Source organism: Fusarium redolens (genome assembly GCF_020744475.1).
Source record: "Fusarium redolens strain MPI-CAGE-AT-0023 chromosome Unknown BKA55scaffold_38, whole genome shotgun sequence".
In the NCBI taxonomy this organism is placed as follows: Eukaryota; Fungi; Ascomycota; class Sordariomycetes; order Hypocreales; family Nectriaceae; genus Fusarium; species Fusarium redolens.
In genome coordinates this window covers 243690-257345 of record NW_025763701.1, presented here as the reverse complement: position 1 = coordinate 257345, position 13656 = coordinate 243690, and the positions used below count along the sequence as shown (strand labels likewise).

The 13656-nt window shown below is 48.0% G+C and overlaps 1 protein-coding gene across 1 annotated transcript; it reads right to left on the bottom strand.

Annotated features, from left to right (window-relative positions):
• Positions 1 to 8588: 8588 nt before the first annotated feature.
• On the bottom strand, positions 8589 to 12410 carry BKA55DRAFT_698600 (uncharacterized protein; the record flags this gene model as incomplete). Its single annotated transcript, XM_046200535.1, has 1 exon — positions 8589 to 12410. The coding sequence occupies one exon, from the start codon at positions 12408 to 12410 to the stop codon at positions 8589 to 8591; it is 3822 nt and encodes a 1273-aa protein (XP_046041005.1).
• Positions 12411 to 13656: the final 1246 nt, after the last annotated feature.

Genomic DNA, 13656 nt, shown 5'->3' with positions numbered 1-13656 from the left:
CCCCATATGACAATCTTAGCTAAGGGATCTATACAGAAGCTTCTAGCCTATGCAAAAATCCCTATAGTGGAGAAAAAGCTACAAGCTAGACAGGCAGCTATTTTTAAGATAGCTGCTCAGAAGGCTGCTGAGGCCTTTATAAAGAGACCTACTGAGAAAAACCTCTTATACTTTCTTATCCTCCCTAGAATCTTAGGTCTTGGAATCCAGAAAGGAGATTTATCTACCTATCTCCGAGCCTATCCTTCTATATCCCTTCCCTAGAGACCCTAGAAAGCCTCCTACAAAGCCCAGCTCAAAGTACTTCTTTTTCCCCTTCTCAGGAAGGAAAACAGCCCCTAGCCCAGCTAAGAGGGCAGCTAAGATGCTAGAAAGAGGCTTCCTAGGACGGGCTTCTCGAGCTCTTATAGACCCTACCCCTATAGCTGCTGATACAGCTGAAAACAGGGCTATTTTACTCGAAAAACACCCAATAGGCTCAAAAGACCCCTTTTCAAGAAAGACTCGCCCAAGACCTGGCCAACCATTACAGAGGAAGCTATCCTTGCCTCTATAGCTACTATAGGAAAAGAAAAAGCCCCCGGCCTTAGTGGCTGGACTAGGCCACTTCTAAACCTAGTATCTAAGGCAGATTCCCCAGTTATAGCCTTCCTAAGGCTACTAGCTGATATGATAAGGCAAGGAACAGCCCCAGGGGCAGACCTACTATGTGCAAGCCGCCTTATCGGCCTAGAGAAGCCAGATGGAGGCATCAGACCTATTGCTATGGGAGATCTTATCTATAAGGTAGCTATGAAAGCTATCTTAAAGACCTCCTTTAGCTCCTCTATGTTATTGCCTTTCCAGCTAGGCGTTAGCAGCCCAGGAGGAGTAGAACCAGCTATCTTCCTTCTTGAGGAAGCTATAGCTGGCCCAAATAAGGCTGATTTCCAATATATCACCTCAGTTGACCTCCACAACGCCTTCAACAGCGGGGCTAGACCCTCTATAGCGTCCTCAGTGGCCTCCTTTGCCCCTACCTTCTATAGGGCTGCAACCTGGGCTTATAATAACCCCTCACTACTAGTCCTTCCAGATGGTTCAACTATAGCCTCTTCTAAAGGGGTTAGGCAAGGAGACCCAATAGGACCACTTCTTTTTTCCCTCTCTTTTAGACCTACTCTAGAGGAATTAGCTAGAAAGCTCCCAGGGGCAACCCTAGTTGCTTATCTAGATGACCTTTATATCCTATCTAAAGACCAAGGATCTCTAGATATAGCTAGAGAGGTACTAGAGAAATCACCTTATAAGCTTAACCTAGCTAAAAGCAAAGAAATAGCTATCAAGGACCTTAAAGACCATGGTCTCAAGACCTTGGGTACTTATATAGGTCCCCTAGAAGGCAGAAGGGCATTTCTAGAAGAAAAGCTAGAAACCTTACAGCAGGCTATAGCTGCTCTTCAAGACCTGCCTAAGCAACACTCCCTCCTTCTCCTACGAGGCAGTATCCACCTCCTTCTACGGCACCTCCTTCGGCAACTTAACCCAGAAGGTCTATCTGACCTATGGGAAAGAGCTGATATCCTTATTAAGGAAGCTATTATGACCTTAATAGCTAGGAGCCCAGCCGAGCGTCCTAAAGAGCCTGATCCCTATCTCTTATCCCTTCCTGTAAGGGAAGGAGGTCTTGGGCTTCCTTTGCATAAGGAATTAGCCCAAGGCCTATATCAGGCAGCTAAGGAAACAGCTAAGAAGATCCTTAAGGGTATTACTAGCTTTTTTACTTCTTACCCCTCTCTATCTACCTCAGAAGCCCAAAACCCCAGTCAAGACCAAGGGAAATCAGCTAAAGAGGTTTTTAAAGAGTTAAATGAGGCTAAGCTAGAAACCTTCCTCCAAGACCTCCCTATATCCTATAAGCAAGCCAGGCTAGAGAATGCTAGCTATCTAGGCCGCAAGTGGCTTAGAGTCTTACCTATACAGAAACCCCACTCTTTTACAGACTCTGAGACCACTGAAGCCCTTAGAAGCAGACTTTTCTATCCTATTAAGCCTCTAGACCTGCCCTGTAGTGCCTGTGGTGCTATAGCTAGCCTAGGTCATGAGGATACTTGCAAGGGAGCTAGCAGAAGGTGGATTGCAAGGCATAACGCTGTTAATAGGGCCTTTGTAAAAGCCCTAGGCAGCCGGCCTGACCTTGAGGTCGAGATCGAACCCCTAGTCCAGCAAGACTCCTCCCTCCAGGCTGACTTTGCAGTCACTATTGGAAATAGCCGCTACTTCTATGATATCCAAATCGTAGCTATCTCCAAGGACTCTGCAAAGGAGGACCCCTATAGCACCTTGAAGGAAGCTGCTAGTGAGAAAAGGCGGAAATATCAGTCTCTTGGAGCCTTCTTCCACCCTCTTATCTTCTCAGCAGGCGGCCTTATGGATCAGGAGACCTCACAGACCTACAAGAAGCTCCAAGAGCTCTTAGGTCCCTTTGCAGCCTCACAGCTAGACTCAACTATCGGCCTTACCTTGACTAAGACTAGGGCTATCTCAGCTGCCTCTATAGCTCGAGATCTACCTAAGAGAACGCACTCCTAGATGCCAACCTATCTTCTGTTTTAATCTATCTCTTTTCCCTATTTTTCCTTTACCTCTATCTCTCTTCTATCTCTATCTCTTTCTAATCTTTATATCTTTCCTATCTCTATCCCTTTCCTATCTCTATCTCTTTCCTATTTATATCTCTTTCCTATCTATATCTTACTTATATTCCTATCTATCCTTCTTATATTTATATCTCTTTTATCTCTTTTTATCTCTCTATCTCTTTTTCTTATTATCTTTCTAATCTCCCTTTTATCTCCTTTATTTAACTCCTTTTTTATAGTCTTTATAAATCCTTATATAAATAGCACCTGAGCAAGATAGCTTTCCATAGCCTAATATAACCCTATCCTAACCCTAACCCTAATTTTCAAAATTTTTAAACTCTAACTTATACTTACTTTCCTTCTCAACCTTTTACAACCCTTTCTTTTAACCCTAACCCTACTTACTCCCTAAAAAAAAACTACTTAACTACTACTACTTATAACCCTTACTCCTTTTACTACAATAACTACTCTTCTCTAACTTTAAACTCCTTTTTTTACTTTTTTTTTCCTTTAATCCCTTTTTTACTAACTTTAACTTTTACCCTTACCTTCACTACTTACTTTTTACTTTTTTTAACTTTTACTCTTTTTTCTTTTAACTTTAACCTTTCTTCTTCTTACTTAACTCCTCTTTAAAAACCCTTAACCCTACTTACTTCTTAAAACCTACTTTTTTTCTTTTCCTTTTAACTTTAAAAAAAACCCTAACTCTTTTTCTATAAATTAACTTTAACCTTTTAAACCTTCTTTTTAACTCACTTTAACTTTACCCTTCTTTTAATAACTTTACTCCCTCTTTACCCTTACTACTTACTTTTTTAACCTTAAACCTTTCTTCTTTTTACTCTCTTTAACTCTTAACCTTCTTTTTTAACCTTACCTCTTCTTCTTTTTACTTAACTCCTTTTCAAAACCCTTAACCCTACTTACTTTTTAAATACTACTTTTTCCTTTCTTTTTAACTTTAAAAAATTAAAAACCTTAACTCTCTTTCTACAAACTAACTTTAATCTTTTAAACCCTTCTTACTTTTTTTTTCTTTCTTCTTCTTTACTTACCTTTACCTTTACCTTTCTTTTTAATAACTCTAACCCTAACCACAACTACCTCTTTACTCCTCCTCTTTTATAACCTTTTTACCCTTCTTTTAACTTCTCCACTACCTTACTACCTAACTACTACTTTCCCCCTTTTACTCTTAACTTTTCTATACTTCTCCTCTTTACCTACTTAACCTTACCCTTAACTCCTTCTTTTCTACTTAAAAAAAAAAAAACCCCTACAGCGCTTAACCCCAATAACGCTTACCTTCTTACACTTACCCTAAGCCCTTGACCCCAAAAGCGCTTGCCCCTTGCCTCTGCTCCTCTGCTCCGCACAACCCTTTCCCTAGCGGTTAGCGGTTAGCGGTTACTCTCTACTCTCTACCTACCACTTGCTCCCCACAACCCTTACCTCAGAAGTTACACCTTCTAACTTACTTCTAAAACCCCTAACACTAGAGGTTGGCCTCTACTTCTCTTACCTTACACCTAACCTCTTAGCTGTAGCTCTTTAAACTTCTTGCTACAGTCTCCAAGTACGTAGCGGTTAGTTACCCTCCCTTTCCTTTAACCTCCTTCCTTAACCTCTCTAAGTCACTCCAGACCTTACAGCTTAGCTTTACTTCCTACCTTCCTTAACCCCTTCTCTCCCTCCTTCTTCTGACTTTACCTTTACCCTTACCCCTTAACCCTAACCCGATATTGGGTTAGGGTTAGGGTTACCCTCAACTTACTGTTACCGTCCGACTCAGTAGCCCTCTTGTCTCTTAACCTACACTCACCCTCTACCCCCTCGACTTTCTAGTTAAAACAAAAACCTCGCCGTCTGTCGTAAGGTCCGCCTTGCCCCCTCAAACTCCCGCTAGTCTCTCAACCTCCCGATTCAAAGAAAAATCCACCTTTTGCCTTAGGGTTAGGGTTAGGGTCATAGGTACTGCACTATAACCCCTTCTCTTTTCACTACCTCCCTCTAATACCCCTAACCCTCTCGACTTCCCAGATCAAAGGAAAATCCACCTTTTGCCTTAGGGTTAGGGTTAATATTATATGTAAGCAAATATTAACTCTCCTTTAAACTGTTAGTAATAGTTAAAATTATATCTATTTAATACCTTTATATAGTAACTAGTTAGATCTTTGCTTTTTTATATAAGTTACTTTTCCTTAAGAGAATAAAAGCGTTATCCTCTAACTGCACTTTAGTATTTATACCTACCATCTTAACCTTATTCTATTTCGCCAGCTAGACAATATATAGTCTCTTATAATAATCATAAGGATATACTACAAATAACAGCAATACTTCTCCTTCCCTTCTCCCTACTCAAACTCTCCCAGTAAAAGAGCAGCTACACAGTTGGCATTCACACATCGACTACCGCCTAGAGACGCACCTTTACCAAGCCACAACATGTATTCCTGGCATGTCTTAAATGACTCGTTAAAATGCTTCAAGAACCATTTAGTACGGCCTGGTCGACTAAATGCGCCAAAGCATAGAGGCATTACCATATCTGGGTATTGGCATGAGTTGTCCCCTTCGTACTCTGGATCCGCAGCTCGGCAGATCTCTTGCGGCTGGTAACACTTCCAGCACACAGCGTGCCGGTCCATCCATTCCTTCTTCTTGCTCTGACAGTCTCGAAGTGCTTTTTGCTTAGCTCGAATCCAGTCAAAACGTCGAGCACAAGCTGTTACAGTATGCTCAAACGATTTTCCTTCTACGCGGCAATAGAGACAGCAGCCTTTCATTGTCTCAAGATCTCTTTCATACCGACTCAATTCTTCATCACGTACTTGGTCCTGACGGAGCACCTCGGCAGGTCCAGTAAAGATCATCTCACTAACGGTAAGGTCAGCGCTGCCGTTGTCCCCGTCCTGTCCGGCTTCAGTCTCATCACGTAGGGGCCGCGGTAGATAGAACTCTAGGGTAGGCGGTCGGCATTGCGCATGATGCTCGGGACAAACGCTACAGAGCTCATCGCCCTCCATGCACCACCGCCAGTCAGGTTTGCTATCAAGGAATTGGCTCAAGACCCCGCGCGAGCAGTATTCCTGCAAAAGATACAGTTGCATGGCCTCTTTGTCTGCTGCTACAGGTCGACCTAACTGCGGCTGCCAGGCTGCACTAAGTAAAACGATCGACTCGGCTACTTCGCCATCCCGACCCGCTCTACCTGACTCCTGAGAGAAATCCGTCAGAAGGCTCGGGGCATCGACGTGAATGACCAATCGAATATGAGGGTAGTCAAACCCAGGACCCAGCGCTGACGTCGCCACGATGATAGGCGAATCGGCTGCCGTTAGCCATCGCTCTATGATCGCCATCTTCTCTTCTTCTGTGCCGGACTCGGCTGTGTAGGACGGACAGCCGAGCATGTCAGCAAGCTCTGCCACGAGATCCTTCGTCGGACAGTATATAATGACCCGGTCCCGCTCGCTCTTGAACAGGTCTGTCCGGGTCCAGCAAGACTGTACAAGACAAGCTGCCTGCTCACATAGATTGCCTAGCCCACGTTCTTGCTGGACGATGTATCGGATGTTAGGACGATTTGTTGACTCTCTGACGATATGCGGCCGCACGAGCTTATTATGCTCAAAGAAAAGCTCTTGATAGATTGGTGGTAGTGTCGCTGTCAGCCAGACAGTCTGTGTACGAATCTGCCGTACGTGCCATGCTAGCTGCGACATACTTCGTCGGTAACAGCTTGCTGTGATCGTGAGATGGCATTCATCGATCACGATCCGATCTAGACACTGTCTATCAGACAGTCGGTTGGCATACTCTAGGAACGCCTCTGTACAAGCTGCCTCGGCCGATACAACAACGATGGGGGCTGATTTCTTCGAGCCTGGGCGCCAGATATGGTGCTTTAGCGCGACTTTATCAAGGCGCCCGAGCATATTACCGCGTAAGGCTACAGTGGGAAGGATCAGGATGGTTGTTTCAGCTCCCGCCAGTGTGGCTCCGACCATGAATACCAATGTCTTCCCCGAACCCGTTGCAAGAACGACGATGACCTGCTCAGGTGCACGTGGACCCATGGTCGCCAGCATGGCATCCCGCTGACCAGGGCGACGCAACTGTAGCTCTGGGTCGTTATGCAGCCTACGGGCGGCCGCGATGATTCCATCTTCTTTGGCAGCCGGCCTTGCACGAAACCGTACCTTCTTGCAAGCATTGAGTAGCCCTTGCGCTTGTGTATCCGATACGGCAGGGGGCCGCTTACCCTGGAGCACTTGATCGATCCGAAACAGAGACCGCCAGCTTTGAGACGCTCGGTAGGCACGGTGAAGTGAGCTTGTCACGGTCAAGGTCGTGCTGCCGGCATAGCTATAGTTAAATGTCCGGAAACTATGATTGCTCATCCCGGCAAGGTACGCAAGATCCGCTTCATCCTCAACTTCTTCAGATGCCGCGATCTCACCCATGTCGAAATTAGCCTGCTCCCTGGCGCTGAACTTCTCCTTTGTAATAGAAGCAGCAACTTGGCGCCACCATGCCACCTGGAACTGGGGCACCTCTGCCCGCACACATGCCCTCCGGAGGCAGGATGAGACCATACCGTCCCGCCAGACCTCGCCGCCAAGCTTTGACCATAGGTATGGCGAAAGTAGAGCCCCCGGCTTGCTCTGACGTAGAAAGGCCTGACGCAAGGGTAGCACGAACGCGAGATATGTCAAGAGGAGGTTTCCAACAGCCGGGGGTAGGAACCTGATGTTATCCTTCTCCTCCCCGGTCTGTTCCTGGCTTTTACTGTATCGCACATATATCATGACCATCTTCTCCCACAGAAATACCGATCGGCGGCGGGCACCCGTGTTGATGTACGTGATGGAGAGTAGTTCCGGGGAGCGTAATGGAGGGCCCGAAGGAACCGAGATGGGTGCCAGCATCCTCTTGAGGAACTCCTGAACATGCGCCTCATAGATAGCTATCGCCTTGGGGCAGAGGCGAACCCCACCGTTTGGATCCAGCCGCACGAATACCTGCCGTAGATCCGCCCTCTCTTCGATCTGTCGGAGCAGGGCGTCATGCGTCCCCGCCAGTATCTCGCGATTCCTCTCGTCTGTCAACCACGAAGCGCCGTAGTCGTCTACATCTAGATCGTCGTGCAGCCTCCACGCCTCGATCGGAGCAACATCCCTCATTCCAAACAAGAGCTTATCATACAGAAGCGAGTGCGCCTGGCGGAACTCAGACTCGACCAGCTGTGTCACTTGTTCCATGTGTAGTTTCGTCCCCATATAGTCGACCGTTTCCCCATCAAGGGACCAGCGGGCTTGGTGCTTGGTAAGACTGGTGCGGGAGGCCGCAAAGAGATATAGCCTCCATTGCAGTACATGTCCGAAAGGTGTCTCCGCCATCTGCTGAAAGTACTTCTTGCACATTTGATCCAGCAGATCGGGGATTCCGTCTTCGTCGTCCTGCTTCTGGAAGCACACGAAGTCGAACAGGATGAGCTGGGCAGTCCAGGTGAGTGCCGACAGATTGCTGTTGAAGTTCCCTGGTTCGCGCCATGTGCACCGCTTGTGCTGCTCGTTATCCACCCGGCGCGTCAGAGCCTTCGTCCGGCTGAGCATAGCACAGAAGCTCAAGATGGCAGACCGGAATGGCCTGCTTCCGACAGTCTGGCAGATGAGCGAGATATAAAATTTGCGGATGGTGTGCTTCAGCTCGGCGTCACGCTCCTCATCGCTCCCACTATCCATCCCTTCGTCATCATTATCGTCCCTGCTTGCACCTTCCTTTGTCATTTTGTCCTGCCTCTGCAGCGCATTAATGATGTCCTCCATGGCTCGCCGCTGTAGAGGGGTCGTTTTGATGACGTCTCGCGGCAAGGTCTGGTGGCCATATTCTCTCGTGAAATGACCGTCGTTACGGAATGCTTCCCGATAATAGTACGCAAGGCGCTGGTCACTCAACTCTCTGTAGCCTATGATGGTACTCTCTCAGAAGGTTGTCGTATGCTCCTAGCCACTTCTTTTCTTTTCGCCGGTGCTGGGTGATGAGCTCTCGCATGCGAGCTTCGATATTCCGGACTGTTTTTGCTTGTTCTTGTCGCTTCACTCCAAGGCTTTCTTCATCTGAGGTGGCCTCAGAATCATCATCGCCTTCTGGGTCTGAATCCGATTCGACTTCTAGTCGCTTAGAAGCATGATTCCGGCGATTTCGGCGTAAATTTCGCTGATGGTGTTGAAGAAGCTCGTATTGTTCAAGGGCTTTCCGGAGAAAGGCGGCGCACTCACCGGGTGACTCGCTTTCTTCGAACGTCTTCAGCACATACATTCGCCTTCTCGCGCACCACTTCTCGGCATTACCTAGATGGTCGGGCGTGGAGATATTGAATTCGCTGACAGCCACTGACGGTGTCGTCATGTTCCGAGGTGAGGAAGCCAAGTTCTGCTCCCGAAGGCTAACTAGCTTACCGAACAACTCATCCTGAGAGATGCGAAGTAACTTCTGTTCTGGGTGCACAACATATGGCATATGACTATTCGTGAAGTAGCCTGGTGATAATTCCCAACCGTTGCTTGGATGATGTTTGATATTGGATGTTGGTAGTGGCTGCGCAAGCGAACCAAGTTGTTGCAATTGTGTGTAGTATGAATTAAGTCCACGGTGAAAGCTGGGCCACCATACAAATTCCTTGGTCTCCTTATCTTTGCGCATAAATCCTTGGCTCTGGGGGTAGGGCAGCATCCAATGGCTTTTGAAAAATGACTTCTTCAACTCTTGCCGCCACTTTCGAGCACCGTCTACACCTCGAGCGGTCTTCACGGCCTGAAAACTTTGCTGAAATAGCATACGGTACGGCTTATCTTTCCATCCTTTGCGTTCAAAGTGGCCATCTTTCCATTCCCAGAGCCATGCAAATAGGACATCAATGTTTTTGACTGCTAATCGGTTCCCATACGCAAGCTGGGGCGGGCGGTGGCGCTCAGCCAGAGCATCGTGCACACTGTCATAGCAGAGAGGTACCTCGCCCGCTAGGGCTGCTTCCACATGATCGGGATGCAACACAGACTTAATATAGGTGAAGACATCTTTTCGAAAAGCACACAAGCAAAGCTGTTGGAGGTATTTCTCCAGGAGTTGTAGACAGTCAGGGACCGAGCTAAACTCAATCATCCATTGTCGAGCTTTATCCACTCGAATAAAATCGATCCGTACATCTCGCACTTGACGGTATCGAGCATGGTAGGCAGCTTGCATGGACGGGTTGTTGAACATCATGAAGGCTGCATGAGGTTGTTTGAACGTGAGCGTTTCCCAATCGACCTTATCAAGAAACCACGCATACCCATAAGTCTCCATAGTATGTCGAAATCCGAGACCTTCCGTCCGTCGGAGTCCATTGGGCTGGCTTGAATCGGGTTGAAGTCGAAGATCTTGCCAACAACCGCCAGACTTTTGTATGAGGCCTCCAGAGTACGAGAACTGGAGGCATCGAAGGAACATGAGCATGATTCGGGTATGTTCCCATGTTACGAAGTGAGGGTCTTGAAGGCTGTAGACCATTTCAAATCCGACACAGCATTTATTAATATTCCATCGCAGCCAGCGTAGCACAGTTTCCGTCGTGAAGTTGTAGTACGGAGAGTTCTGATTGACCGGTGCCATAAAATGCTCATCTTGCAACTGCTGAGCATGGAACTCTGTGTCGATAGCATTGAAGAGGTCGTTAGAGACACGATGCTGTTCCCTGATACCGAATGACTTTTTTATTGACCCCAATAAAGCGAAATGGCAACGGAGCTTAGTATATAGGTATGCTTTCATCAACGCTGCTGGCTGATGACTGAGGGCGCCCCCGACTAATTCCCAAGTTCGTCGTAACTTTTTGTCCAACGCAAGGGTTTCGATTGCGGTGTTAGTGAACGGATAAACGTTCCCTGCCGCGAAAACCTCTTTGACACTGGGGTAGAACTGAGAATACAGAAGTCCAGCTTTGCGCCGTGAGGATCGCTGACCCGTCTCAACAGTCAGGCTTCCAGTGTCGTGGAGCATACTGAAAGGATAGAACATTTGCTTCTCAATTTCTTGGGCGGCGACATCGTTCCGCGCTAGATGTGAGTACGATTGGAGACAACAACGCTTGTACAAAAGCGTCCCAGCCGGAGTGCACGCCAAATTGTCGATATCGCCATTCAATACGCCTTCATCACCGATCGATGTAGCTCGAGATGCCTGTTGAGGACAGGTCTCCTTTCCTACATCGAAATAGAAGTCCGCTGTAACATACTTTTCATCGATCGCGTGGGTCCAGTAATTCCGGAATCGTGCCATTGTTTGTGACCAGGTGATGTCCTTCGTTAAGACCTTCAAGTTCTTGGCTTGTAGGAGCACAGTAATGTCGCGGAAGTGATGGAAACCTGGTTCCTGAACCGCATGCTGAATGGAAGCCCATACAGCTCCCAAAGACTCAGGCGGGAGGTAATACTTGAGCTGTTGCTCTCGAGCAACTGGATGCACTCTTTGGGCAAGCGTCTCAATGCCACGAGCGGTGGCGTTGTACTTACTGTGATCATAGCTCGAGGGGTAGTGTTGGACATGGGAATTGCTATAATGGTTGTGAATGATAGGAAGCAGCACACCGTCCATCCATGTGCGGAAATCTTCGTCCCGGAGCCGACTAGACTTTTGCTCTTCCCGGTATAAGTTAGGGAACAGCAAGTATAGCGATACATCTTCGAATCCGATGAGGCGACCGAAAGTGTAATGCGGGATTTGATGTACAGGACGGTGGACTCGGCGTTGGTTTCCCACCATATCCAGGTATTGCACCGGTCTCGGGCAGAGGTGGAGATCCGACTGCAGGTCTGAAACAGGCATCTGGGTAGGAGACCAGCGAATTCCTTGCTTGGCGATGGCAAGGTTGCTGGGAAACCCTGTGACGCTATCCACGTCAAAGCTAACCCCAGCAACATGCGTGATTCGTTCGTCCTCGTTCAAGCAGATATGAGGCGCCTGACCTCCAGAGCCGAGACCACAATAAACCCGTCGCCGGTCTGAGCTACTCATCTTTCCAGAAAGGTCATCTTCTGGAGATGCAATGCGAGTAGAGCTCAGAACCTCAGGACAAATGTCTGCACTGCTTTCCAGGTAAGCAGCAAGGCCGATATGCTCCCTTTGGGTCTGATCGTGCTGGACCTTTGCTGAACGGTGACAGTCTGTACAACATCCTTGAAACTTAACTAACTGCTGTACCAGCTGACGTCCAAGACGTTTCACTCGATATTCATGGTCTGCATCAGCGGGTGGTGAGGTTTCCATAGTGTCGACCGCAGCCATTGGAGCTAGGTTTTCTGTATCACCTTCCGAATGTCCTGAAAGTAGTAACGGTACTCCTGGAACTTCATCACTCCCCAAAGGGGACCCGCCTGGCAAATATGGCTCTAGGGTAGGGGTAGGCGGAGGAAGGAGATGCGAGAAATCTGGACCATCAAGTTCCGGAGCGTGACGTCCAATCTCTGATAACATAGCGGCACTCTCAAGTCGATGATCAGACCGTTGGACCGAGGCTCCACCATCGACTTGAAGTGAAACAGGGGGTAAGGAGAGAGTACCCGCGTTGTAGAAGTGAGCATGTTGCTCAGCCCTTTTGTCAGAAGTTGCTTTCTGCCGCTTTGCTCGCCTTTGTTCGACGTTCGCATTCGTTTTATCCTGAGGAGTAGCGTATTGGCGTGGTCGTCCGCGCCTCTTACGTCCGAGCTCAGAACCAAGTGACTCATCCATACTCGAAGGCTTAACAGGTGCTATTTGGACGTATAGAATAGAAGTTTGGGACTGGTAGGAATAAAACAAAACAAACAAAGTACTTACACAAATACATCCGTAAACCCCCTAAGGTTACAGATGTGGAGATTACTTGACTAAACAGACTTAGCGCGGGTATGCAGTGCGCTAGCTCGTGGAAGGACTAGTTTTGACCACGAAATTCTGATTGGCTATGGGCTGGTGAAGCGACGACGACGTTCACAACTAATACGGGCGATAGCGTCACAACGAGAGCAGGAATGAAGATAAAAAGAGTTTTTATAATATCTGAATGACCTTGAGACTGGGTATAGGGTATGGAAAGTAGTTTTGGTCAGCTCCCTACGCCCATGTCTAGTCACCTTTTTCATGATGTCTCTTCATCCCGTGTTTCCTTACACCAGTCTAACGGCAGCTTGCATATAAAGCAGCATAATAGCTCTTTGAACCTGATCTCTCTGCGTGCCGCATTATACCCTTCCTCTCCTACTACCTTGCACCACTGCACGGCCTTCTCATGCCGCGGCTCATCTGGGACCTCCCCTACCTCTAGTCCCTTCTGATGACGTCGGACGTGACATACCGGACACTCCTCTGCAACATCGTCTAGCCATCGGAAAAGCATTCTAATCCGCATACCCTCTTCCTTGCCATATGCCTTCCAAATCCTCCCGCCTTTTCTCGTGTCATGACCCTCTCCCTCACTCTCTCCCTCACTCTCTCCCTCACTCTCTCCCTCACTCTCTCCCTCACTCTCTCCCTCACTCTCTCCCTCACTCTCTCCCTCACTCTCTCCATCACTCTCACTCTCTCCTTCAATCACCCCCTCGGCCCTGCCTGCACCCTCATCACTATTATTATCCTGCTGAAGCAGCTCACATCGATCACAAAGTGCAGCCCCATCCACATCCTTACACGTTTCGCCGGCTGCTCCGTCCATAAACGCCGAAATCACAGCCCTTCGACATCCCGGCGTTGATATGAATGCCTCCATCTGTGCCTGATTGATATCATCTACAAAGCTTCGATGCTGATCCTCTCGTTGCCGCCGTCCGTCGTGTACGATGATTGACCGGACCACCTCGCCTGCCCGCCGCCCTCCTCGCCCAGTCTGCTACACAAAATCAACGAGCCCATACGGCTTCTCCATATAAACCACGGCCACAATCCCCTCGATATCAATACCTGTCCCTAACCCTGTTGTTGCTGCAATCCAACGGCTTGT